Source organism: Pongo abelii, chromosome 5, assembly GCF_028885655.2.
Source record: "Pongo abelii isolate AG06213 chromosome 5, NHGRI_mPonAbe1-v2.0_pri, whole genome shotgun sequence".
NCBI lineage: Eukaryota > Metazoa > Chordata > Mammalia > Primates > Hominidae > Pongo > Pongo abelii.
This window is the reverse complement of record NC_071990.2, coordinates 43,201,125-43,223,914: the sequence shown is the minus strand read 5'-3', so window position 1 is coordinate 43,223,914 and position 22,790 is coordinate 43,201,125. Positions and strand designations below refer to the sequence as shown.

At 53.1% G+C, this 22,790-nt stretch overlaps 2 protein-coding genes across 6 annotated transcripts; one reads left to right on the top strand and one right to left on the bottom strand.

Moving 5' to 3' along the window:
• The first annotated feature begins 916 nt into the window (after positions 1–916).
• On the top strand, positions 917–22,102 carry PEX6 (peroxisomal biogenesis factor 6). Of its 5 annotated transcripts, XR_008526173.2 has the most exons (19): positions 917–2,076; positions 5,084–5,247; positions 6,032–6,115; positions 10,146–10,248; positions 10,332–10,465; positions 11,149–11,260; positions 11,640–11,848; positions 12,579–12,774; positions 13,291–13,367; positions 13,492–13,624; positions 13,702–13,907; positions 14,044–14,105; positions 14,360–14,468; positions 14,781–14,897; positions 14,997–15,074; positions 15,220–15,359; positions 15,676–15,853; positions 21,025–21,087; positions 21,978–22,102. XR_008526173.2 is itself a non-coding variant. In XM_054557513.2 (18 exons), the coding sequence occupies exons 1-17, from the start codon at positions 1,195–1,197 to the stop codon at positions 15,810–15,812; spliced, it is 2,943 nt and encodes a 980-aa protein (XP_054413488.2). In that variant the 5' UTR covers positions 917–1,194; the 3' UTR covers positions 15,813–15,853; positions 21,025–21,352. The 5 variants fall into 5 exon arrangements, 4 of the variants coding, with proteins under 4 accessions (XP_054413488.2, XP_009240160.2, XP_002816948.2 ...); XM_054557513.2 differs by lacking the exon at positions 21,978–22,102 and having other exon boundaries at positions 21,025–21,352; XM_009241885.4 differs by lacking the exons at positions 21,025–21,087; positions 21,978–22,102 and adding an exon at positions 15,941–16,139.
• On the bottom strand, positions 16,423–19,724 carry GNMT (glycine N-methyltransferase). Its single transcript, XM_024248187.3, has 6 exons — positions 19,486–19,724; positions 18,125–18,252; positions 17,587–17,703; positions 17,250–17,392; positions 17,006–17,127; positions 16,423–16,920 (listed from the first exon to the last, which is right to left on the bottom strand). Exons 1-6 carry the CDS (start codon positions 19,689–19,691, stop codon positions 16,749–16,751), a joined length of 888 nt encoding a protein of 295 aa, XP_024103955.1. The 5' UTR covers positions 19,692–19,724; the 3' UTR covers positions 16,423–16,748.
• Positions 22,103–22,790: the final 688 nt, after the last annotated feature.

The window sequence follows — 22,790 nt, the reverse complement described above, 5'->3', positions numbered from 1 at the left end:
TGAACCTGGGAAGCGGAAATTGCAGTGAGCTGAGATCGTGCCATTGCACTCTGGCCTGGGCAACAAGACCGAAACTCCGTCTCAAAAAAAAAAAATTAAGTGGGTATGGTGGCGTGTGCCTGTGGTCCCGGCTACAGTTACTCGGGAGGCTGAGGTGGGAGATCACTTCAGCCTGGGACGGTAGAAGCTGCAATGAACGGTGATCGTGCCCCTGTACTCCAACCTGGGTGACAGAGTAGGACCCTGTCTCCATAAAAAAGGAAATGTGGCCTACCACTAGCTGAGTGTCTTGTACAGAACAGTGGAGGTGAAGAGAAGGATGGAATCTAAATAACAGCACAGGCAGGAAGTCTACTATTGGTGCTATGCTGACAGAAGCCTTGAACTCCTTTCCTTCTGCCTGCTCTGCTGCCTGTCCCGCTCTAGGATAAAAAGTGAATGGGTTTCCAATCTGCAAGGATTTGGGGGGGTGAAAGAAAAGAAGCTGTTTTGTCTTCAACTTAAGTTTGGTGGGAGTAAAACAGAACAATGAACAGGGCACGAAGTCCTGGAACATGGGTTTTGCCAGGTGTGCTGGAACATGTGTGGTGGCACCAAGCACTCCAGGGCTGTATGAATCACATCTAGTAATTCACTCAGCAGCCACTATATACCTATAAGCAAGTGTGAGGCAGTTTCCTAATCCTGCTACTCCCTCCTGCAACCTTTCCTGCAACCCTCAAACCTCAGTGCTCACAGTTCCACAGGGGAAGCTCCCCGAGTTCCGCAGAGGAGCGGACTCCTTCCGAAACATTTCACCTAGAGCTCCCAGCACTGGGCCCAGTCATCCCGAGCATGCTGACTGTTCATTTATCAGTCAATAAACTGTTACGTTCACGCCACGGGGAAAGATAGTCAAGAGGACATTACTTCCGTAGAAGGCAAAGATAAATCCTTTAAGCACAGGTTCAAAGGGCGCATGCGTAAACGCTACGCAACCGCAGCGATGAAGGTTACTGCCTACCGAGGCACGACGCAGATCAATCCGAGGCGCAGCTAACCCCCTCAGAGCAAGTTCGCGGCACCCGACGCCCCTCCCCTTTTCCTCCGGCCTCCCCTGACGGAAGCGGAAGCGGCACTCGCGCACACTAGTCGTCTGGCTCGCTGGCTCCGGAAGCCGCGCTCCTTCACCCTCCTCGTTGGTCTCTTGTCACTATGGCGCTGGCTGTCTTGCGGGTCCTGGAGCCCTTTCCGACCGAGACACCCCCGTTGGCAGTGCTGCTGCCACCCGGGGGCCCGTGGCCGGCGGCGGGGCTGGGCCTGGTGCTGGCCCTGAGGCCTGCAGGGGAGAGCCCTGCAGGGCCGGCGCTGCTGGTGGCAGCCCTGGAGGGGCCGGACGCGGGCACCGAAGAGCAGGGTCCCGGGCCGCCGCAGCTACTGGTTAGCCGCGCGCTGCTGCGGCTCCTGGCACTGGGCTCCGGGGCCTGGGTGCGGGCGCGGCCGGTGCGGCGGCCCCCGGCGCTAGGTTGGGCACTGCTTGGCACCTCGCTGGGGCCTGGGCTTGGACCGCGAGTCGGGCCGCTGCTGGTGAGGCGCGGAGAGACCCTCCCAGTGCCCGGACCGCGGGTGCTGGAGACGCGGCCGGCGTTGCAAGGGCTGCTGGGCCCAGGGACTCGGCTGGCTGTGACTGAGCTCCGCGGGCGGGCCAGACTGTGCCCAGAGTCTGGGGACAGCGGTCGGCCCCCACCCCCGCCCGTGGTGTCCTCCTTTGCGGTTTCTGGCACAGTCCGGCGACTCCAGGGAGTTCTGGGAGGGACTGGAGATTCACTAGGGGTGAGCCGGAGCTGTCTCCGTGGCCTTGGCCTCTTCCAGGGCGAATGGGTGTGGGTGGCCCGGGCCAGAGAGTCATCGAACACTTCACAGCCGCACTTGGCCAGGGTGCAGGTCCTAGAACCTCGCTGGGACCTCTCTGATAGACTGGGACCCGGCTCTGGGCGGCTGGGAGAGCCCCTCGCTGACGGACTGGCCCTCGTCCCTGCCACTTTGGCTTTTAATCTTGGCTGTGACCCCCTGGAAATGGGAGAGCTCAGAATTCAGGTAGGATAAAGGACTGAGGTCAGGAGTGCTTCCTCTTCCTTATACCCTCTTCTCTGTCTTAGGTAAATTGGAAGATTTAGGACTCGTGCTCCATATTATCCTGGACTTTGAACATAATGCTTCTAGCCGGGCGTGGTGACTCACGCCTGTAATCCCAGCACTTTGGGAGGCCGAGGCGAGCGGATCACTTGGGGTCGGGAGTTCGAGACCAGCCTGACCAATGTGGAGAAATCCCGTCTCTACTAAAATATGTAAAATTAGCCAGGCGTGGTGGCGCATGCCTCTAATCCCAGCTACCTGGGAGGCTGAAGCAGGAGAATCGCTTGAACCTGGGAGGCGGAGGTTGCGGTGAGCCGAGATCGCGCCATTGCACTCCAGCCTGGGCAATAAGAGTGAAACTCTGTCTCAAAAAAAGAAAAAAAAAAAAAAAAAAGAACATAATGTTTCTTAGCCTCATTTATCTGTTTTCTTTTTCTTTCCTTTTTGGGGGTGATCCCCCCGAAGTGTTGGGATTACAGGCGTGAGCCACCGCACCCGGCCTATTGATCCATTTTCTGTAATCAAAATATCATAAGCCTCCATAATGTAGTGGGGCATACGAAAGGCTTTCATCCATTCAGGTGAAAGGTGAGGTTTGGGTGTGGTGGTGCATGCCTGTAATCCCAGCTACTTGGGAGGCTGAGGCAGGAGAATTGTTTGAACCTGGGAGGTGGAGGTTGCAGTGAGCCCAGATCACACCACTGCACTCCAGCCTGGACGACAGAGCGAAATTCTGTGTAAAAAAAAAAAGGTGAGGTTTCAGATGTGTATGTTAATCTACTCAATCTAATTAGTTTATTGAATTGCTACAATGTATTCAGTATTGTGCTTTATAATATGGAGGATGATGTCTCTGTGCTTTTGCTCATGCTTATCCTTGACTTCAAATTGTTTCCTATTATTCTAGCCTCATCTGTTAAAATCCTACCCTCCTTTCCCTCAAGAGCCATCTAAAGATGACACCTTTGTCACAAAGCCTTTCATTATCTCACAGCCACGAATTTAGAACTTCCTCCTATAGCATTTTCTATCTTTTTTATGGCATTTATTTTATTCTATCTTGTTATGATTACATAATCTGTTTAATCCCCAATTATATATTGTAAATACCTTGAAGGAAAGGAGTCTTTATTCTCTTTGGTGCCTGGTGTTTAATTTTAATATTTTATTAAATACGTCCAAGGGAATTTTTTGGTTTCTGCCTTTACTTCAAGAAGAAAGTTGTAGAACAGATAATAGTTGTTCCATTTCCATGGGTTACTGAGTAAAGACGCACCAGTTCACCGTAACAGACATAAGAGTGACAAAAAAAAATAAACCTTCATTGTGTAAAAAAAGAAGTCCAGGCGCAGTGGCTCACACCTGTAATCCCAGCACTTTGGGAGGCTGAGCCAGGCAGATCACTTGAGGTCAGGAGTTCGAGACCAGCCTGGCCAACATGGTGAAACCTCATCTCTACTAAAAATACAAAAATCAGCCCAGTATGGTGGTGCACACCAGTAAACCCAACAACTGGAGAGGCTGAAGCAGGAGAATCGCTTGAACCTGGGAGGTGGCAGTTGCAGCGAACCCAGATCATGCCACTGCACTCCAGCCTGGGTGACAGAGCAAGACTCTGTCTCAAAAAAAAATGAAAGTTGTGTTTAGGGGGCCAAATACAGTATAGTGTTTAATTAAGGACCTAGATATATGGTTTAGATGGTGCTGTCCAATATGGAAGCCACCAGCCACTTTGTGGCTTTTTAAATTTAAATTAGTTAAAACTTAATAAAGTAAGCCTGGCCAACATGGCGAAACCCCATCTCTATTTTTAAAAATACAGAAATTAAATCCCAGCACTTTGGGAGGCCAAGGCAGGCGGATCACAAGATCAGGAGATTGAGACCATCCTGGCTAACACGGTGAAACCCCGTCTCTACTAAAAATACAAAAAAAAAAAAAAAATAGCCAGGTGTGGTGGCACATGCCTGTCGTCCCAGCTACTCTGGAGGCTGAGGCAGGGGAATCCCTTGAACCTGGGAGGCGGAGCTTGCAGTGAGCCGAGATGGTGCCACTGCACTCCAGCCTGGGTGACAAGCGAGACTCCATCTCAAGAAAAAAAAAAACCCAGAAAAATTAGCCAGGCATGGTGGTGCACACACCTATAGTCCCAGCTACTCAGGAGGCTGAGGCACAAGGAGAATCATTTGAACCCAGGAGGCAGAGGTTGCAATGAGCCGAGACTGTGCCACTGCACTTCAACATGGGTGACAAAGTGAGACTAAGTCTCAAAAAAAAAAACTAAAACTAAATCATGTTTTTTAGTTGCTTTAGCTACATTTCTTTGTTTTTGTTTTGTTTTTATGTTTTTAGCCACGTTTCAAGTGCTCAATAGCACATGCAGATATAGACTATTCCATTGTAGAGAGTTCTACTGGGCAATACGAGAGTAGCCAGTTAATACTTTGGGATGTCAGGTAGAGATACATGTGAGATACATGTGAAAGGGAGTGGATGTAGGTTTCCTCCTGAATGGAGGAAAAACTACTGGAGTACTCAAGAGTAGAACTCATTGAACCAACCAACGACTGAACCAACCCTTTCAGCTTTTCCCATAGCCTGAATTCAGTTTCCCCACTAATGACCACTTAATGTTAATCCCCGTGGATGCCTGGTGTCACTCATAGGTCTTGTGGGAATAAATGTCTTTACCATTTCACTGGCTCTGGGCCAAGTTGAAGGTGTCACAGAAAGGTTATCTTTACCGAGAAAATTTTTTGGAGCCAGAGTCGGGATAGGAGGTGATATTCTCTTCTTGGTACCCATTAGAGGGAGATGTTTTCAGGTCTGCTACTTCAGGCCCCACCTTCCACAAGCCTTGTGGTTATGGGAAAGACAGGATGGAAATAGACATGTTGGCTGCTGAGAGACAGGTTAGAGCCTGCCCCCTTAGGAGAAGTTTATAACGTTGTGGTTATTTCTCTAATAGAGGTACTTGGAAGGCTCCATCGCCCCTGAAGACAAAGGAAGCTGCTCATTGCTGCCTGGGCCTCCATTTGCCAGAGAGTTACACATCGACATTGTGTCTTCTCCCCACTACAGCACTAATGGAAATTATGACGGTGTTCTTTACCGGCACTTTCAGATACCCAGGTTAGCTACCTAACCTTTTAAAGAGGATAGCTTCTCACCCTCATCACATTCCTCCTATCCCATGCCTTAGAACCAGGTACCCCAGAGGCCCTGGTTAAAAGAAGCCACATTTGCGGCCGGGCGCTGTGGCTCACGTCTGTAATCCCAGCACTTTGGGAGGCTGAGGTGGGTGGATCATGAGGTCAGGAGATCAAGAGCATCCTGGCTAACATGGTGAAACCCCATCTCTACTAAAAATACAAAAAAAAATTAGCCAAGTGTGGTGGCGGGCGCCTGTAGTCCCAGCTACTTGGGAGGCTGAGGCAGGAGAATGGCGTGAACCCGGGAGGCGGAGCTTGCAGTGAGCCGAGATCGCACCACTGCACTCTAGCCTGGGCGACAGAGCGAGACTCCGTCTCAAAAAAAAAAAAACAACAAAAACAAAACCATATTTTAGACAGATTGTGGTAGGCGCCTCTTGGTATATCAGGGAGACCACAGAAGAGAAATCTGAACCATGAGGTTAATTTGGACATTCCAAACAGAGACACCTGTGATCAAAGAGGGCTCCAAAAGAGCCAGGATCCTGCTCTGCCACTCATCTGTCTCTGATCTCCCTTTCTAGTCTCTCCACCATTTCCCCTAGCTCATCCTAAGACTGACTTGTTCCGTGGAGAACTGCGTGGGATCTCTGGGTGGGCAGTAGACTCAAGAAGTAGTCTGCATGTTGGGGGTGGGCATGTGGTAATGAACACATGCTCATTACTCCCATTGTGACCTGACCAGGGCCACTGCTGTGTTGCAGGGTAGTCCAGGAAGGGGATGTTCTATGTGTGCCAACAATTGGGCAAGTAGAGATCCTGGAAGGAAGTCCAGAGAAACTGCCCAGGTATGCAGCTGCCTTCTATCCTAGAGCTGGGATTTGTAACCTGGGTGCATGAGTTCTACAATCCCCTCCCTGCAAATCGTGTGTAATTTGTGCCCAAGAGGATTTTGTTGTCATGTATTTTGTGTGTGTGTGTGTGTGTGTGTGTGTGTGTGTAACAGGATCTTGCTCTGTTACCCAGGCTGGAGTTTAGTGGTGCAAACACAGCTCACTGCAGCCTCTACCTCCATGGCTCAAGTGATCCTCCCACCTCAGCACTGCTCCTGCCCCAGTAGCTGGGACTACAGATTTGCATCACCATGCCCAGCTATTGGTTTTTGTATTTTTAGTAGAGATAGGGTTTTGCCATGTTGACCAGGCTGGTCTTGAACTCTTGAGCTCAAGTGATCTGCCTGCCTTGGCCTCCCAAAGTGCTGAGATTACAGGTGTGCGCCACTCACCCCCAGCCTGTGTACATTTTTTTGAAGAGAAAATTCACCTGTCCTTCAGTTCCCAAACAAGTGTATGACTGAAGAAAGGTTAAGAACCAGTCAGGCATGGTGGTGCATACTTATAATCCCAGCTACTCGGGAGGCTGGGCAATATAGCTAGACACTGTCTCAAAAAACAAGCAAACTAAAAGAACTACTCCCTGCTGGCTTTGGGAGGTGTTTATCCTCAAACTGACTGGTGGCCCTATGTAAAGCAAAGCACTAAGAAGAGTTTAGGCCAGGTGTGGTGGCTCACGCCTGTAATCCCAGCACTTTGGGAGGCTGAGGTGGGCAGATCACTTGAGGTCAGGAGTTCAAGACCAGCCTGGCCAATATGGTGAAACCCTGTCTCTACTAAAAATACAAAAATTAGCTGGGTGTGATGGGGGGCGTCTGTAATCCCAGCTACTCAGGAGGCTGAGGTGGGAGAATCGCTTGAACCTGGGAGGCAGAGGTTGCAGTGAGCCCAGATCGTGTCACTGCTCTCCAGCCTGGGTGACACAGCAAGACTCCATCTCAAAAAATAAATAGGTAAAATTTAATTTTTATATTTTTTAAAGAAGAGTTTAATGGCCTAGACCAAGATGGGATTCCTTCCTTTCCATTCTCAGCCTTGGTGTTGTTTGGACCAAGACTTGGGCCATACCATCCATATCTCAACGTAAGGATATACAGGCTCTGATTTCTGCCTTAACTATGGAGTGTGCACAAGCTACTTCTCAATCCTATCTCTGAAAATGGGAAAGAGGGATTTCTATTTTTTTTTTTTTTTTTTTTTTTTTGAGACAGAGCCTTGCTCTGTCGCCCAGGCTGGAGTGCAGTGGCGCAATCTCGGCTTACTGCAAGCTCCGCCTCCTGGATTCATGCCATTCTCCTGCCTCAGCCTCCCAAGTAGCTGGGACTACAGGCGCCCGCCACCACGCCCAGCTTATTTTTTGTATTTTTAGTAGAGACGGGGTTTCACCGTGTTAACCAGGATGGTCTCGATCTCCTGACCTTGTGATCCGCCCGCCTCGGCCTCCCAAAGTGCTGGGATTACAGGCGTGAGCCACGGCACCCGGCCAGGGATTTCTATTGTTTTTGAGAGGGCTACCCTTTCCTATCAACAGAGAATGAGAAATAGAGCATAACCGAGCCAAGAACCCAAAATAAGGAATCCAGCTTTTCTCCTCCTGTTGACTCTGACCACAGAGGTTCCATGTAAAATGGTGAGGCAAAGAATTGAGACACTGCTTTAGCCTTATGTGTACGGAGGAAAATGTATAGCCCTGTATCCCAGCATTCCCTGTATTCTGGACTCATTTCCTGTAGCAATTTACTAGAAGGAGAGCACAGCTGATAGATGCACTAACTCATGCATAAGAGCCTTCATGTCAAAGGTCTGTGGCATAGCCAGCCTGGGTCCTCTGCCAGGAGAGAAAGTCCTTGTCTGGATTGCCTGATTCATCCCTGGTCAATATCCAGTGCTTGGTTCTGGCCAGTGCTCAGTACCCCCAATCTCAGGGTGGTGGTGCCCTGTGGAACCCCATTTAGGCTCCATGTCACCTCTTCGAGGTTTTCCAGATTAAGTCCACGAATCTGGTGGAAAATGCCAGGCTGGCACTTAGCAGTCACTTCCCACCTCTCTCTCCTATCATAAATTTAGCAAACATCTTTGAGCTAGCTTTCAGTAGGAAAACTACAGAATGCCCACTCTTTGTACTTTCAAAGGAAAATAGGCACTAGAACCTCATGAGACAGGCTGGCAAGCCAGTTGTGTTCCTGAACTTCTATTGTCTCAACTCTGTAGAACCCTGCTTTCCTCCTGAGTGCTGAGCACATAGTTCTTTTCCCCCCAAGGAAAGCAGGGTTGAAGTGAGTGGCCCAATGGGTCCAAGGACAGATACAGATGAGCGTTTTAAGCTGCACTGGGCTTGAGAAGGGAAGCCCTGCAGAAGTTCCTGTGAGCCCTGGAAAGGAATTCCACTGTTGGTGTAGCCTTTTCATCCTGTCCCTGGTGCTCCACTTCCCCAAACCAGGCTGCATGGGAGCCAGCTCCACTATCACCTATCTGGCTGGCTGGAGCACAGCTCAGTGTTCCTTAGCAGTGTCCACATAGGTTCCAGAGCTCTGGCCTTTCTATTCACTGAGGTGGTCCAACCACCCTCCACTGAAGAAGGTGGTCTCTCCCTACGCCACAGTGCTGTCCCCCATCTCATTCCTATGCAGGGCTTCCATGGTGAGTCATACACACCATGACTCAGCTGTTGAGCTTGATTGAGATCCTAGGTTAGAGGCCCACTGTCACCTATTTATAATTAATTATAGGCAGATTCAGGCTTCCTGATGCTCTAGGTTTACTGTAGTACTTAGAAGAGTTTCATAATACTAACCTGGTATGCTTCCCCTCCACCTTGCTGCACGCTCACACCCCTTTGCTGCTAGAGAGAGCAGCTTTGAGACTGTGGGGCAGCGTGAGCAGAGGAATTTGCAGCCTGATTGGACCTTAAAGAGGACTAGGTTATAGCCTGGCTCTGTCATTGCCTTGCTGCCTGAGGATTAAAGAGGGAAGTAGTTCATGATTTCTTTATCTGGAAAATTGGGTTAGTAGCTGTTCCTGCTACCCATCCTCTTCCCCGTTAGTAGGTTGAATAACCCTAACTCACTATGACACTTGCCAACTACTGCATAGCCCTGGCTATGCATCAGAATTGCTGGGGAAGCTTTCAAAAAATATAGGTGCCTAAGCCCCACCCCAGATCTATTGGAGCAGAATCAGGGTGAGGCTGGAGCCTGTGCTTTTTTTCCTTCACAAAGGAAGGAGAAAGGTTAATTTTAAAAACAGATAAAATTAACACACCATAAAACCATACTTTTAAAGTGTACAATTCAATTTTTTTATTCATAAGGTTGTACAACCAACATCACTGTTTAATTCCAGAACATTTTCAACATCTCAAAAAGAAACTCTGCACCCATTAGCAGTCATTCCCTGTAGCTTCCCTCCTACCCAATGGCAACTGCTGATCTACTGAATGGAATCATATAATATGTGAGAAATGTTTAGTTTTTAAAGTTACACAGATAATTCTAATGTGCAGCCAGAATACAGAACCATTAGTCATCAGATGGCATTATTAAGGACTCCGCCTGCAGTGAGATTTTGTGGATTATTGAGTAAGAGCCAAGGGACCCTTCCCCCTGGGGTTTGTGGGGCCTGGGTGGCTGTGTATTTGAGGGGGAGACTGAAGCCAGTGGAAGTAATCAGATGATCCATTGCTTAGTGCAGCAGCGGCTTCTCCCATTGGTGTGGGTGGGTAGGCCACATTCCTGGAGAAACACACCCCCTCAGAGCTCTCATGGCTGTCATTGGGGATGCAGAGGGACAGGCATAGCTCTTGCCCTCAAGGTGTGTATGGTCTGTCAGGAAGATGAGAAAGCCATCTGCATTCCTTTTCCCCACCATGACTGGGGACATGCACTTGTGGTGCTCTTGTTTGTCCTCTGTGATTGAGAAACCTTGTCCTTGAGGAGGAGGGTTTTTGGACTCTGGATCTGAGGTTCATTGGACCTTTTTCCTGCAGGTGGCGGGAAATGTTTTTTAAAGTGAAAAAAACAGTTGGGGAAGCGCCAGATGGGCCAGCCAGCGCCTACTTGGCCGACACCACCCATACCTCCTTGTACATGGTGAGGCCCCAAGGATGGGTGTAGACCAGCGCAGGGGGTAGAAACGATTTTTAGAAATGAAAGCTTTTTCCTACCTTTCACAGGTGGGTTCTACCCTGAGCCCTGTTCCATGGCTCCCTTCAGAGGAATCCACTCTCTGGAGCAGTTTGTCTCCTCCAGGCCTGGAGGCCTTGGTGTCTGAACTCTGTGCTGTCCTGAAGCCTCGCCTCCAGCCAGGGTGAGTGAGGTCATCACCCCAGGGTGTGCGAAAAGCCTGCTTAGAACATCCCTGGAGGAGCAGCAGCCAGATGGGTAGTTCCTAATGAACTGGCCAGAGTGGGATTGGGAGGACCTTCCTCAAACCAGTATGTCCTACACCAGGCCACCAGCCCACTCCTTTCTGTAAGCCAATTCCCAGGCTCCTTTCCTGGGATAACCTCTGTCCTACAGGGCTGGCTCTGGAGGAAGAATCTCCAGCAGGGGCATCTGTTTCTGAGACTGCCCTTCCCCTTGGGGAGCTCACTGGCCATCCTGCACTTTACTGCCCCGGCCCTGAAGGACACAACTCCTCATACCAGTGGCCCAGGTGTGGACACAGATCCCCACCTCAATGTCACTGCAATGTCTCCCAATACCGTTCAGACCAGTCATAACAGTTGAGGTTTTATTGGCAGCACAGCAATGCCAAAGGGAATTAATTAGTCTTTGGCTGTTGGATATGCTGGATGCCCCGGCCAGAGCACCACAGGTGGTGTGGGAGACACAGCCTGACTACATGGGGACAGCCCTGGCCTGGGGTCGGGGAGGCTCAAGGAGAGAAAAACAGGGTATCTGCTTTCTAGATCCAAGGGACCCTGTGTTACTGGGGACTCTAAAGTTTGGGCAAAATGAAGGAGACGAATGTCTGTTCTCTGGTTGCAGGGGTGCCCTGCTGACAGGAACTAGCAGTGTCCTTCTTCGGGGCCCCCCGGGCTGTGGGAAGACCACAGTAGTTGCTGCTGCCTGTAGTCACCTTGGGCTCCACTTACTGAAGGTGAGGGTCTCTGGAGAGTAGAACCCCAGCTACTTCGCCTCCCCAGCTCATGTTCTCCCTCTCTGCTGCTTCCTCTCCCCTCCCTCCTCTGTCTACTCACAGGCCCTAACACTTCAGCCCAGTGGGTAAGGCATATTCCCATGATGCTCAGCTATGGAGAGGTACTTTCAAGGAGGAGGGAGTTGCAAGATATTGGTGGACAGTCAAGGGAATGGGATAGGGTAAAAAAGAGGTAGGACTTGGCCAGGGTTACCTTCCCCATCCCTGCCCTCCAGAGAAAAAGATGGCCCACATCTTCTTCCAACTCCTCCTCCCCTGATTCTCCTGCCCTTGTCATGCTTGCCTCTTGCTCACAGACCCACTGGGATCCCCTCCCCAGGTGCCCTGCTCCAGCCTCTGTGCAGACAGTAGTGGGGCTGTGGAGACAAAACTGCAGGCCATCTTCTCCCGGGCCCGCCGTTGCCGGCCTGCAGTCCTGTTGCTCACAGCTGTGGACCTTCTGGGCCGGGACCGTGATGGGCTGGGTGAGGATGCCCGTGTGGTGGCTGTGCTGCGTCACCTCCTCCTCCATGAGGACCCCTTCAACAGGTACTTATACAGAGCTGGGCCTGTCAAAGCGAGGGGGGCTGGCTGGGCGCAGTGGCTCACACTCGTAATCCCAGCACTTTGGGAGGCCGAGGCAGGTGGATCACCTGAGGTCAGGAGTTCAAGACCAGCCTGGCCAACATGGTGAAACCCTGTCTCTACTAAAAATACAAAAATTAGCTGGGTGTGGTGGCAGGCGCCTGTAATCCAAGCTACTTGGGAGGCTGAGGCAGGAGAATTGCTTGAGCCCAGGAGGCGGAGGTTGCAGTGAGCCAAAATCGCACCATTGCACTCCAGCCTGGGTGACAAGAGCAAGACTCAGTCTTAAAAAAAAAAAAAAAAAAAAAAAAGCGGGGGCGGGGGGGCCAGCCCTCCTACTTTTCAGCCTTTCAGTCCTCCCTTCTCTCACCCCTCAGTGGCTTCTCAGTCATCTCCCATCCATTTGGCTGCCCTCTAGACAGCCCTGAGCTCAGTGTCTTAGAGGGATCGAGAGGGAGGAGTCTGTGGTCTAGCATTTCTTGGGGAATGCTCGGTTAAAGAAAAAGCCTCTGCCCTCAGTGTGATGGGGAAAACACAGTTCCCCCATCTAGGAACTGGGGTAGGTGCTCATTTCCCTACCCCATCCCAGCACCCACCTCACTTCCCTGCCCTTCTGTGCCCACTTTGGGACAAGGCAGTCCACAGGAGCTGCCAGCCACGTTCTCACCCTCAGTACCCACTCCTCTGTCTGCAGCTGCCCTCCCCTCATGGTTGTGGCCACCACAAGCCGGGCCCAGGACCTGCCTGCTGATGTGCAGACAGCATTTCCTCATGAGCTTGAGGTGCCTGCTCTGTCAGAGGGGCAGCGGCTCAGCATCCTGCGGGCCCTCACTGCCCACCTTCCCCTGGGCCAGGAGGTGAACTTGGCACAGCTAGCACGGCGGTGTGCAGTGAGTATCAAGGGAGAGTACTGGCCCTCCCTAGGAAGTCCCTGGCTTTTGTTACAAGAACTCAGTCCTGTTGCCTTGTGAGTGAGAGTAGAAAACCCAGCCCGGGCGCCGTGGCTCATGCCTGTAATCCTAGCACTTTGGGAGGCCGAGGTGGGCGGATCACCTGAGGTCGGGAGTTTGAGACCAGCCTGGCCAACATGGAGAAACCCCGTCTCTACTAAAAGTACAAAATTAGCCAGGTGTGGTGGCACATGCCTGTAATCCCAGCTACTTGGGAGGCTGAGGTGGGATAATCGCTTGAACCCGGGTGGAGGTTGCGGTGAGCCAAGATCGCGCCATTGCACTCCAGCCTGAGCAACAAGAGCAAAACTCCGTCTCAAAAAAAAAAAAAAAAAAAAAAAAAAAAAAAAAAAACCTAAGGCATCAACAGGGGGCCTCTGCTCCAGCTGGGGGATGGTCCCTGAAGGTTCCTGCCTACTGTGCCCTGCTCATGTGTCCTTTCTTGTGGTTCCCTAGGGCTTTGTGGTAGGGGATCTCTATGCCCTTCTGACCCACAGCAGCCGGGCAGCCTGCACCAGGATCAAGAACTCAGGGTAAGAGGAGTTGGGCACAGAAAAGGCAGAAAGAGGAAATGGATATAGATGGGTGGGTGGTAAGGAAGGGAGAAGGGAATGGGACGCTGATGGGGAGGAGGCCTCCCTGTGTTCCTCTTTGCAGTTTGGCAGGTGGCTTGACTGAGGAGGATGAGGGGGAGCTGTGTGCTGCTGGCTTTCCTCTCCTGGCTGAGGACTTTGGGCAGGCACTGGAGCAACTGCAGACAGCTCACTCCCAGGCCGTTGGAGCCCCCAAGGTGGAGACCAAGTCCTTGGAGGTGGGACAGGAGCCCCTCCAAGAGCATATCCCAACCACGCACTTTCCATCTCCTAGATTCCCTCAGTGTCCTGGCATGATGTGGGTGGGCTGCAGGAGGTGAAGAAGGAGATCCTGGAGACCATTCAGCTCCCCCTGGAGCACCCTGAGCTACTGAGCCTGGGCCTGAGACGCTCAGGCCTTCTGCTCCATGGGCCCCCTGGCACCGGCAAGACCCTTCTGGCCAAGGCAGTAGCCACTGAGTGCAGCCTTACCTTCCTCAGGTGGCCAGGGGGCCTGGAAGGGATGGTGGGTGGATCAGGGGCTGCAGCAGGCTGGGGAGCAGGAGGGGATGCCCAAGAGGTCAATTGTGTGTATGTACATCTGACGGGTCTCACCTTCTCACATCCTCTCACTCAGCGTGAAGGGGCCAGAGCTCATTAACATGTATGTGGGCCAAAGTGAGGAGAATGTGCGGGAAGGTGAGTGAGGAGGGAGGGGCAGGGCGTCCCATGCTTCCCAAACCCCGATGGCCCCCAAGCCACCGCCTACTCCCAGGCTACTCATGGTCATTCCTAATCCTCCTTTCTACGAGTCAGGTTCCTGCCCAGCTGGGTCTAGTACCTGGGGTGCCAGTGCTGTATTGTCAGACCCCAGTTTCCCTCCCTGCTCTCGCCTAACTTCAACCCCCCACAAGCCAAGCTTCGCCCTCCTGTGGGCCCCTCTCTCTCTTCAGTGTTTGCCAGGGCCAGGGCTGCAGCTCCATGCATTATCTTCTTTGATGAACTGGACTCTTTGGCCCCAAGCCGGGGGCGAAGTGGAGATTCTGGAGGAGTGATGGACAGGTAGGGGTCTGAGTGGGAATAGAAGCTGAGGGGTCCAGGATGGGAAGGATATGAGAAAGCTCACAGCAGTCTTCAGAGTCCAGGGATAGAAGTTCCTGCTCTTTCAGTTCTGAGATAATATAATGGAAGCTGAAAGGGGCCGTGAAATTGGGCAGGGGCCACTGAGGAGAATGGGGGCCTACCTGGTGGGGCACACTGGGCACAGCTGAGTGGAGGGCCCTGTGGAGACTGCCTGTAAGGAGAGGTACCACAGGCAGGGGCAGAGTCTAAGGGGGACACCAAGGACTCTTGCCCTTGCTCCCTTCTCTCCAGGGTGGTGTCTCAGCTCCTTGCCGAGCTAGATGGGCTGCACAGCACTCAGGATGTGTTTGTGATCGGAGCCACCAACAGACCAGATCTCCTGGACCCTGCCCTTCTGCGGCCTGGCAGGTGGGCCCCTTGTACTGCTCATCTCCACCCTCATTCTGTGCCTCCTTCACTCCTCATGGCTGGGCTCCCTGAGACTTATACCTGCCTATCTCCCTAAAGATTTGACAAGCTGGTGTTTGTGGGGGCAAATGAGGACCGGGCCTCCCAGCTACGCGTTCTAAGTGCCATCACACGCAAGTATGCTCTGTTAGAGGAAGACTGTGAAGGGCTTGGGCCTTGGGATGCTTAGGGGATGCATGCAACATGCAGGATGAGCTGGTCAGCACTGGCTTTCGAGGGAAGAGGTGATGCCAACTCTGTTTCTTCCCGTATCCCACAACAGATTCAAGCTAGAGCCATCTGTGAGCCTGGTAAATGTGCTAGATTGCTGCCCTCCCCAGCTGACGGGTGCAGACCTCTACTGTCTCTGCTCTGATGCCATGACAGCTGCCCTCAAACGCAGGGTTCATGACCTGGAGGAAGGTGAGCCACTTGCCGGCCTGAGAGGTCAACCAAAAAGCTAGTGGGGAGCTGGGTGCACTTGAGTCCCAGCTACTTGAGAGGCTGAGGTGGGAGGATCACTTGAGCCCAGGAGTTTGAGGCCAGCCTGGGCAACACAGAGAGACCCCAACTCTAAAAAAAATGTTAAGGGAAAAAAAAACTAGTGGGAGACAAACCTAGTCCTGGATTCCAGAGGGAAAATCATTGACATCTAGGAGACCCTGAGCAGGAAGGCACCTTCCCAGGGCTTTCCCCTGCCTGGGCATAGACCACAGCCTCCCCACCTTGTCATCTCCAGGGCTGGAGCCAGGGAGCTCAGCACTGATGCTCACCATGGAGGATTTGCTGCAGGCTGCCGCCCGGCTGCAACCCTCAGTCAGTGAGCAGGAGCTGCTCCGGTACAAGCGCATCCAGCGCAAGTTTGCTGCCTGCTAGGAGCCCCCCAGGGTCTGGGACCTCGCTCAGCATGGCTGCAGGTACCTCGATAGGCCACAGAGAGATCTGGGAGGGAAGGGCTCCTCCTCAGGCTGCTGCCAACCCACCTGGAGGCCACCTCCCTCCAGGAGATCCCGGGGTGCAAAGTGGCATTGAGACAGCAGCAACAGCTCAAGAGACATCTCCTGCCTACTTGCCCCTCCTTCCAGGCCAGCTCTAAGAGAAAGGCCCGTCTGCTCAGGAGGAGGGCCAGGGCCTTGGGTTCTGGGGATTGGGCCCTGAGAGGGCTAGTTCTGTGGCTGAAAATAAAGCATGTCCCGCCCCCTACTGGTGTTGTGGCATGAAAGGTTGGAGTGAGAAAGAGCAGAGTTGTGGGAGGAGTAAGCCCTGGGAGAGGGTGGGGGGGTGGGCATCATGGGAGCCTGATCCTTTTTTTTTTTTTTTTTGAGAAGGAGTCTCGCTCTTTTGCCCAGGCCAGAGTGCAGTGGCACTATCTCGGCTCACTGCAAGCTCCGCCTCCTGGGTTCACGCCATTCTCCTGCCTCAGCCTCCCGAGTAGCTGGGACTACAGGCACCTGCCACCGCGCCCGGCTAATTTTTTGTATTTTTAGTAGAGACAGGGTTTCACCATGTTAGCCAGGATGGTCTCGATCTCCTGACCTTGTGATCCGCCCGCCTCAGCCTCCCAAAGTGCTGGGATTACAGGCATGAGCCACCGCACCCGGCCCGGGAGCCTGATCCTTCTGACATAAACACAAGGCATGCAGGAACTGAAAAAGACTATATTGTTTACCCTTCCCTCTGCGGAACCCACATCCCTGCACCCCAGCTGTAGTCTGCTCTAGAGGCTGGCCCTGGTGTGGGGCTGCTGGTCCCCATCTTCCAGACAGAGCCTAGCAGTGCCTGGGCAGAGGCTTGTGGGAGCTGAGGCCACACTCAGTCTGTCCTCTGGAGCACGTGGATAAAGTAGCAGGGAACGTAGGCTTGGCCTGGCTTGTAAGGCTTGAAGTCGCCCAGGACGCTGTGCTGGCACTTGCCCCCGAAGGCTGCTTGGAGCAACTCCGTGAAGGATGCAAGACAGTGTGGGTAGTAGGAGAGCCGGAACTTACTGTAACAGAGCCCCCAGCAGCCATGAGGACTGGTGACCTCAGCTCCCCCAACTACCGCCTCACCCCCACTGAGCCAAGTGGTACCTCAAGCCAGGAGAGCCATCCTGGCCAGCCCCTGGCACCTGAACCGTATAGTCCAGGGTCACCATGTGGGCCTTGTTGTTGACTATCAGCACTGATGTTGTGACGTCCTTGGTCAAGTCACTCTGTAGGTGGTGGGGCAGGCTGCATTAGCCTCTGTAACCCACCTTGGGGCCACTGGACCCTCCTCCCTCCACCCCACCCCCACCCCCACCCCCACCCCCACCCCCACCCCAGAGGGCCCCACCTTATAGTAGATGTTCTTCCCTGGGGGCGCACAGCCTGTGCTGAGGATGTGGTCGTAGTTGCGATGATCAATGACCAGCAGGCCCCCTGCCCGCACCATGCTCGCAATCTTTTTCAGCGCCAGCCGGTGCTCACTCTGGTCCCCTGAGCTCCAGGCAGGGGCAGAAAGGCTCCATCTGCTCAGGGCCCCCAGCACCAGTCTCCCTCCCATCTCTCCCCTCCCCAGGGGTGCCAGAGCCAAGGCAGAGAGTCTGCTTTGGCAGGAGAGCAGGTGCCCAGAGGTCTGTGGAAGGGGGCCTCAAGGCGGGGGCCATGCCCAAGGCCACACCCTCTCTCACCTTTGCAGTCTGGCAAGTGAGCAAAACTGTTTCCAAGGCAGATGACAGCATCAAAGCCACCCTCTGCTGACTGGGGCACATCTTTGTCCAGGGTCATCCAGTTGGCTTCTTCGATGACTGGGGGTCAGGAAGGGAAAGAGGAATCAGGGAGGCACGATGGTACCAGTAGCAGCCACCTCCACCAAGTGCAGTCCTGCCTGGGTTTCTTCTTAAGACACACAAGCTCCCCGTTCAGTTAGGGGGAGGAGAAAAGAGGGATCAAGGGAGGAGGAACCCTGGTTGGGAAGGAGGGCTCTGTGCTTATGGGTTTTTCTTTGAGGGGAAGGACAAGATACCACAAACACAGTTAAAACTGGCTCTTCACACCCGGTGTCTCATTCTGGAGCTTAAGACTTGCTTTTCAGAGAAATGACAGTAATTTTTCTGTCTCCCCGAGGAAAACACAACAATCCACCCCCGCCCCCACTTAAAGGAGCCCCAGGCAGAATGAACAGTGTTCCTGGTGACTGGGCTGGGGGGCCTGGCTAGACCTGCATACCCCACTTGTCGAAGGCAGGCTCGTGCCGCCGGTTCCAGCGCTCCTTAAGCGCATACTTCAGCATCTTGTCACTGGCATCCACACTCGTCACACTGAAGCCCTCTTCCACCAGCATAATGGAGTCCACCCTGGGTAGGGCCAGGGAGGAGAGGCAGAGAGAGGCAGTCAGGGGAGCCTGGGAGGGCCAGGAGGAGACCCTGCACCGGACACTTTTGTCTCCACTTCTCAAAGTCCATTCCTCTGCCTCCTCTCCCCAGGCCCTCTCCACTGACCTCACAAATCTGTTTCCTATCACCACAAGGCAACTTTTTTTTTTAAAAGCACCTCTTCAGAGTCAGGCACTCTACAAATATGCATTAATTCTCATGGCAATCCTGAGAGGTAAATGGTGTCATTCCCATTTGAGAGAGACAAGCTGAGGCTCCTCGAAGTTAAAATATGTGTGCACAAAAGGCAGTAGAACATGGTGGTTTAGAGCACAGGACAAGGCCGGGCGCGGTGGCTCATGCCTGTAATCCCAGCACTTTGGGAGGCCGAGGCGGGCGGATCACGAGGTCAAGAGATCGAGACCATCCTGGCTAACACGGCGAAACCCCGTCTCTACTAAAAATACAAAATATTAGCCGGGCGTGGTGGCGGGCACCTGTAGTCCCAGCTACTCAGGAGGCTGAGGCAGGAGAATGGCGTGAACCCGGGAGGCGGAGCTTGCAGTGAGCCGAGATGGCGCCATTGCACTCCAGCCTGGGTGACAGAGCACGACTCCGTCTCAAAAAAAAAAAAAAAAAAAAGAAAAAGAAAAATAGAGCACAGGACAGACCTTAACCAACCCGGGCCTGTTAGCTCCTTTTCACTGGATGATGTATGAGGGACTTTTACTTTGCTGAGGCCTTACTTCCCCAGTAGTAAATGAGAGAATATCACTGCTTAACTTCATGGGGCTTTGTGAGGGTTTGAAAAACTGATGTATCAAAAGCTCCTGGCACTGGGCTTGGCAGGTACAAATGTTGAGCAATGTTAACACTGCCCAAGGCCATCACAGGAGAAATATTTGCAGTCTGTCCGTGGCTCTGGCTCCAAAGCCTCAGGGACGCTCACTTTTTCTCCCCACACCCTCACTCACACTCAGTCTCCCTTCTCCGGGGCTTCTCCCTGCGCAACGCTACCCAGACCCCTGGCCTCACAGGGCACTCGCAGTGCCTGTTCTGCCGGGCAGGTACCTGCTCCTGGCCCTGGTGTCCCACCCGTTCCAGGCTGGCAAAGGCCGCCCTGACGTGCCCGGCCCTGAGGTTCTGCGGCCGCGCGGTACAGGCTGAGCCAGACCCCGATCTCATGCAACGCCCCCGGCCCCGGCCTGGGCTCACCCGGTGCCACAGGCCACGTCGAGCACCCGCTGGCAGCCGTGCTGGCGCAGCAGCCCGAGCAGCCATGCCTTGTACTCGGCGGTGCGGCTGCGGGTGTCCCCGATGTACAGCTGCCACACGCGCGCTGCCTCCCCGTCAGCGTACTGGTCCGGGAGCCCTTCGGCTGCCACCCCCAGGGAGCGGGTCCGGTACACGCTGTCCACCATCCTGCGCCGCGCCTAGCTCCGCAGCCACCCGCTCCGCACTTATAGCACAAGCACTGCTGGCAGCCGACGGCCCCACCTGGCCAATGGCAGGTGAGCGCGCGGACACGCCCCTGCTGGGCTTTGGGCCGCGCGCCCGAGTCTGTCCAGCTGCGTGGAGGGCGCTGCCTCGCAATCCTGGGCTAGGTCATTTTAGGCAGCCTGCGGACCCAGCCCTCTGCGCAATCTCACGGCGGGAGGGGACCCTCGGAGCCCTCTGTCCACTTAACCTGGGTGTCGAGGAGAAGGCGAGAGGGGCCAGGAGAGGCGGGAGCAATGAGATTGCCACTCCATCCCCTGAGATCTCCGCAGAGCTGAGCGCCAGGCGGGCAGAACTGGACCGTTCCCAGGGAAGGAAGGCATCAGCATATCTAAACAAAGAATGTGCAGCCGAAGTGTGTAGGTCTAGTTAGCCGGTGCAGGGAAGACAGGGGGAGTCTCTGGAGGTAAAGCTGGTCTGTCCACCGAAACCCAGGGGCGGAACCGGGCTGGAAGAATGCTCCCCGCCCACCTGGAGGCCGACGTGCCTCTGTCGTGTAGGTGACCATCAGGCTTTTCCCTGAGCCTCTTAAGGTGTAAGTTGGGCCTTGCTTCCAATTTCTGGACCACTGAGAACCCTTCTAAGGACCCTCTGCTGGCCGGGCGCGGTGGCTCACGCCTGTAATCCCACCCTTTGGGAGGCCAAGGCGGGTGGATCACCTGAGGTCAGGAGTTCGAGCCCGTCCTGGGTAACACGGTGAAACCTGGCTAACACGTCTCTACTAAAAATACAGAAAAATTAGCCGGGCCATGGTGACACGCCCCTGTAGTCCTAGCTACTCGGGAGGCTGAGCCAGGAGAATCGCTTGAACCCGGGAAGGCGGAAGTTGCAGTGAGCCGAGCGCACCACTGCACTCCAGCCTGGGCAACGGAGCAAGACTCCGTCTCAAAAAAAACCAAAAACCGAAAAAACCAAAAAAAAAAAACCCCTCTGCTTTCACAGGAGGCAGGAAAATAGGGTCTAGAGACAGGGAACATAAGGCCAATTCACACTTCAGTTATAACGGGAAATATCCTCTCCATAGGGCGTATGCCCGCCATTAATAACTTTGTAACTGTAACTTTACTTCATCCTCTTCATTTACATAGGGCATACCCCAAGTAGAGGGTATTTAAACCCACAAAAACTCTGTAACAGGGCCTTTGAGCCCCTATGCTCATGCTCGCTCCCACACTTTGGAGTGTACTTTCATTTTCAATAAAATCCTTCATTCCTTTCTTGCTTTGTTTGTGCATTTTGTCCAATTGTTTGTTCAAGATGCCAAGAACCTGGACACCCTCTACCGTTAACATATTTTGGCGAGCCAGCCAGCAAAAAGAGGTAAGCCCAAAGTTTGGGATTCATTTTTCTCCCTTTCCTTTCTGCTCAATTACAGGGGTGCTCTGGCGCTTCTCTCTCTCTCTCTGCCTCTCTCTCTCTCTCCTTCCTTTCCAACTTGGGACCCTTGGTGGGCAACGTCTAAACATGGAAGCAACTGCAGGTTTTTTTGTTTTTGCTTTTCTTTTTTTTGAGACAGAGTCTCACTCTGTCGCCAGGCTGAAATGCTGTGGCGCAATCTCAGCTCACTGCAACCTCCGCCTCCCTGATTCAAGCAATTCTCCTGTCTCAGCCTCCTGAGTAGCTGGGATTACAGGCACGCCACCACCACGCCCAGCTAATTTTTTTATTTTTAGAAGAGGCGGGGTTTCACCATGTTGGTCAGGCTGGTCTCAAACTCCTGACCTCGTGATCCACCAGCATCGGCCTCCCAAAGTGCTGGGATTACAGGTGTGAGCCACCACGCCCGGCTTTTTTTTTTTTTTTGAGATGGAGTCTCGGTCTTTTGCCCAGGCTGGAGTGCAGTGGCGTGATCTCGGCCCACTGCAACCTCTGCCTACCGGGTTCAAGCGATTCTCCTGCCTCAGCCTCATGAATAGCTGGGATTACAGGCGTGTGCCACCACATCTGGCAAATTTTTGTATTTTTAGCAGAGACGGGGTTTCACCATGCTTGGCAGTCTGGTCTCAAACTCCTGACCTCGTGATCCACCCGCCTCGGCCTCCCAAAGTGCTGGGATGACAGGTGTGAGCCACCACGCCCGGCCTGCAACTCCAGGTTTCCGGTCATAGCCAGTGAAACTAGGGGTTTCCATGTGGAGAAGCCTAACTGCCACTGCCTGGTTTGCTTAAGGAATCTGGGTCTTTTTCATTTTTTTCCTCTTTCTTTTTCAGTCTTAGAGCGGCTATTTCCTAGTAGCACCTTGGAAATTGAGGGCAATTGGCTGGGGTCAGTCCCCGGTATTGCCTGAAGGCCTGGGAACAAATGGGAATAATCGCCCTGCCCTGAAGGGGTAAGGACTTTTTTTTTTTTTTTTAACATTTCCTCACTTGGTACCTGAATCCTACCTGCAGTACAGCTCCGAGCAAACTCGCACATGTTTCAGGAGATTTAAACCTTCTTTTCTTATGCTAAATTCTTCCCTTATCAAACTACTGGCTATGGAACAAAAAGGCCCACCCGCATGCAGCTCTTACTACACTTCGTGGCTGTTCTTATAAAGTTCATAGCACGTTCTGGAAGGAACGCAAGCAAAGTGACACCAGTGCCCATCTAAGTAACACCAGAGACGTCTGGAGCTCTAAAACTGGACCCCCCAGTGGGACACTCTGTTGGTCCTGCTCCTTGGGACCTCAAACTCGCCAAAGGGGATGCCCTTGGCTGGGGTTTTGAAGTCTAGTATTAAACCCTCCTGGGCCGGGCGCAGTGGCTCATGCCTGTAATCCCAGCACTTTGGGAGGCCGAGGCAGGCGGATCACGAGGTCAGGAGATTGAGACCATCCTGGTTAACATGGTGAAACCCCAGCTCTACTAAAAATACAAAAATTAGCCAGGTGTGGTGGCACGCGCCTATAGTCCCAGCTACTCGGGAAGCTGAGGCAGGAGAATCGCTTGAACCCGGGAGGCACAGGTTGCAATGAGCCGAGATTGCGCCACTGCACTCCAGCCTGACAGAGCTGGACTCCATCTCAAAAAAAAACAAAAAA

Coding starts and splice junctions, on each gene's coding strand:
- GNMT (XM_024248187.3), bottom strand. CDS start 19,691: ATGGTGGACAGCGTGTACCGGACCCGCTCCCTGGGGGTGGCAGCCGAA. Junction 18,253..19,485: donor GACGTGGCCTGTGGCACCGG/GTGAGCCCAGGC, acceptor GGCCCTACCCAG/GGTGGACTCCATTATGCTGG. Junction 16,921..17,005: donor GATGGCTCTCCTGGCTTGAG/GTACCACTTGGC, acceptor GCTCTGTTACAG/TAAGTTCCGGCTCTCCTACT.
- PEX6 (XM_054557513.2), top strand. CDS start 1,195: ATGGCGCTGGCTGTCTTGCGGGTCCTGGAGCCCTTTCCGACCGAGACA. Junction 12,775..13,290: donor AGCTAGCACGGCGGTGTGCA/GTGAGTATCAAG, acceptor GTGGTTCCCTAG/GGCTTTGTGGTAGGGGATCT. Junction 14,469..14,780: donor TCTGGAGGAGTGATGGACAG/GTAGGGGTCTGA, acceptor CCTTCTCTCCAG/GGTGGTGTCTCAGCTCCTTG.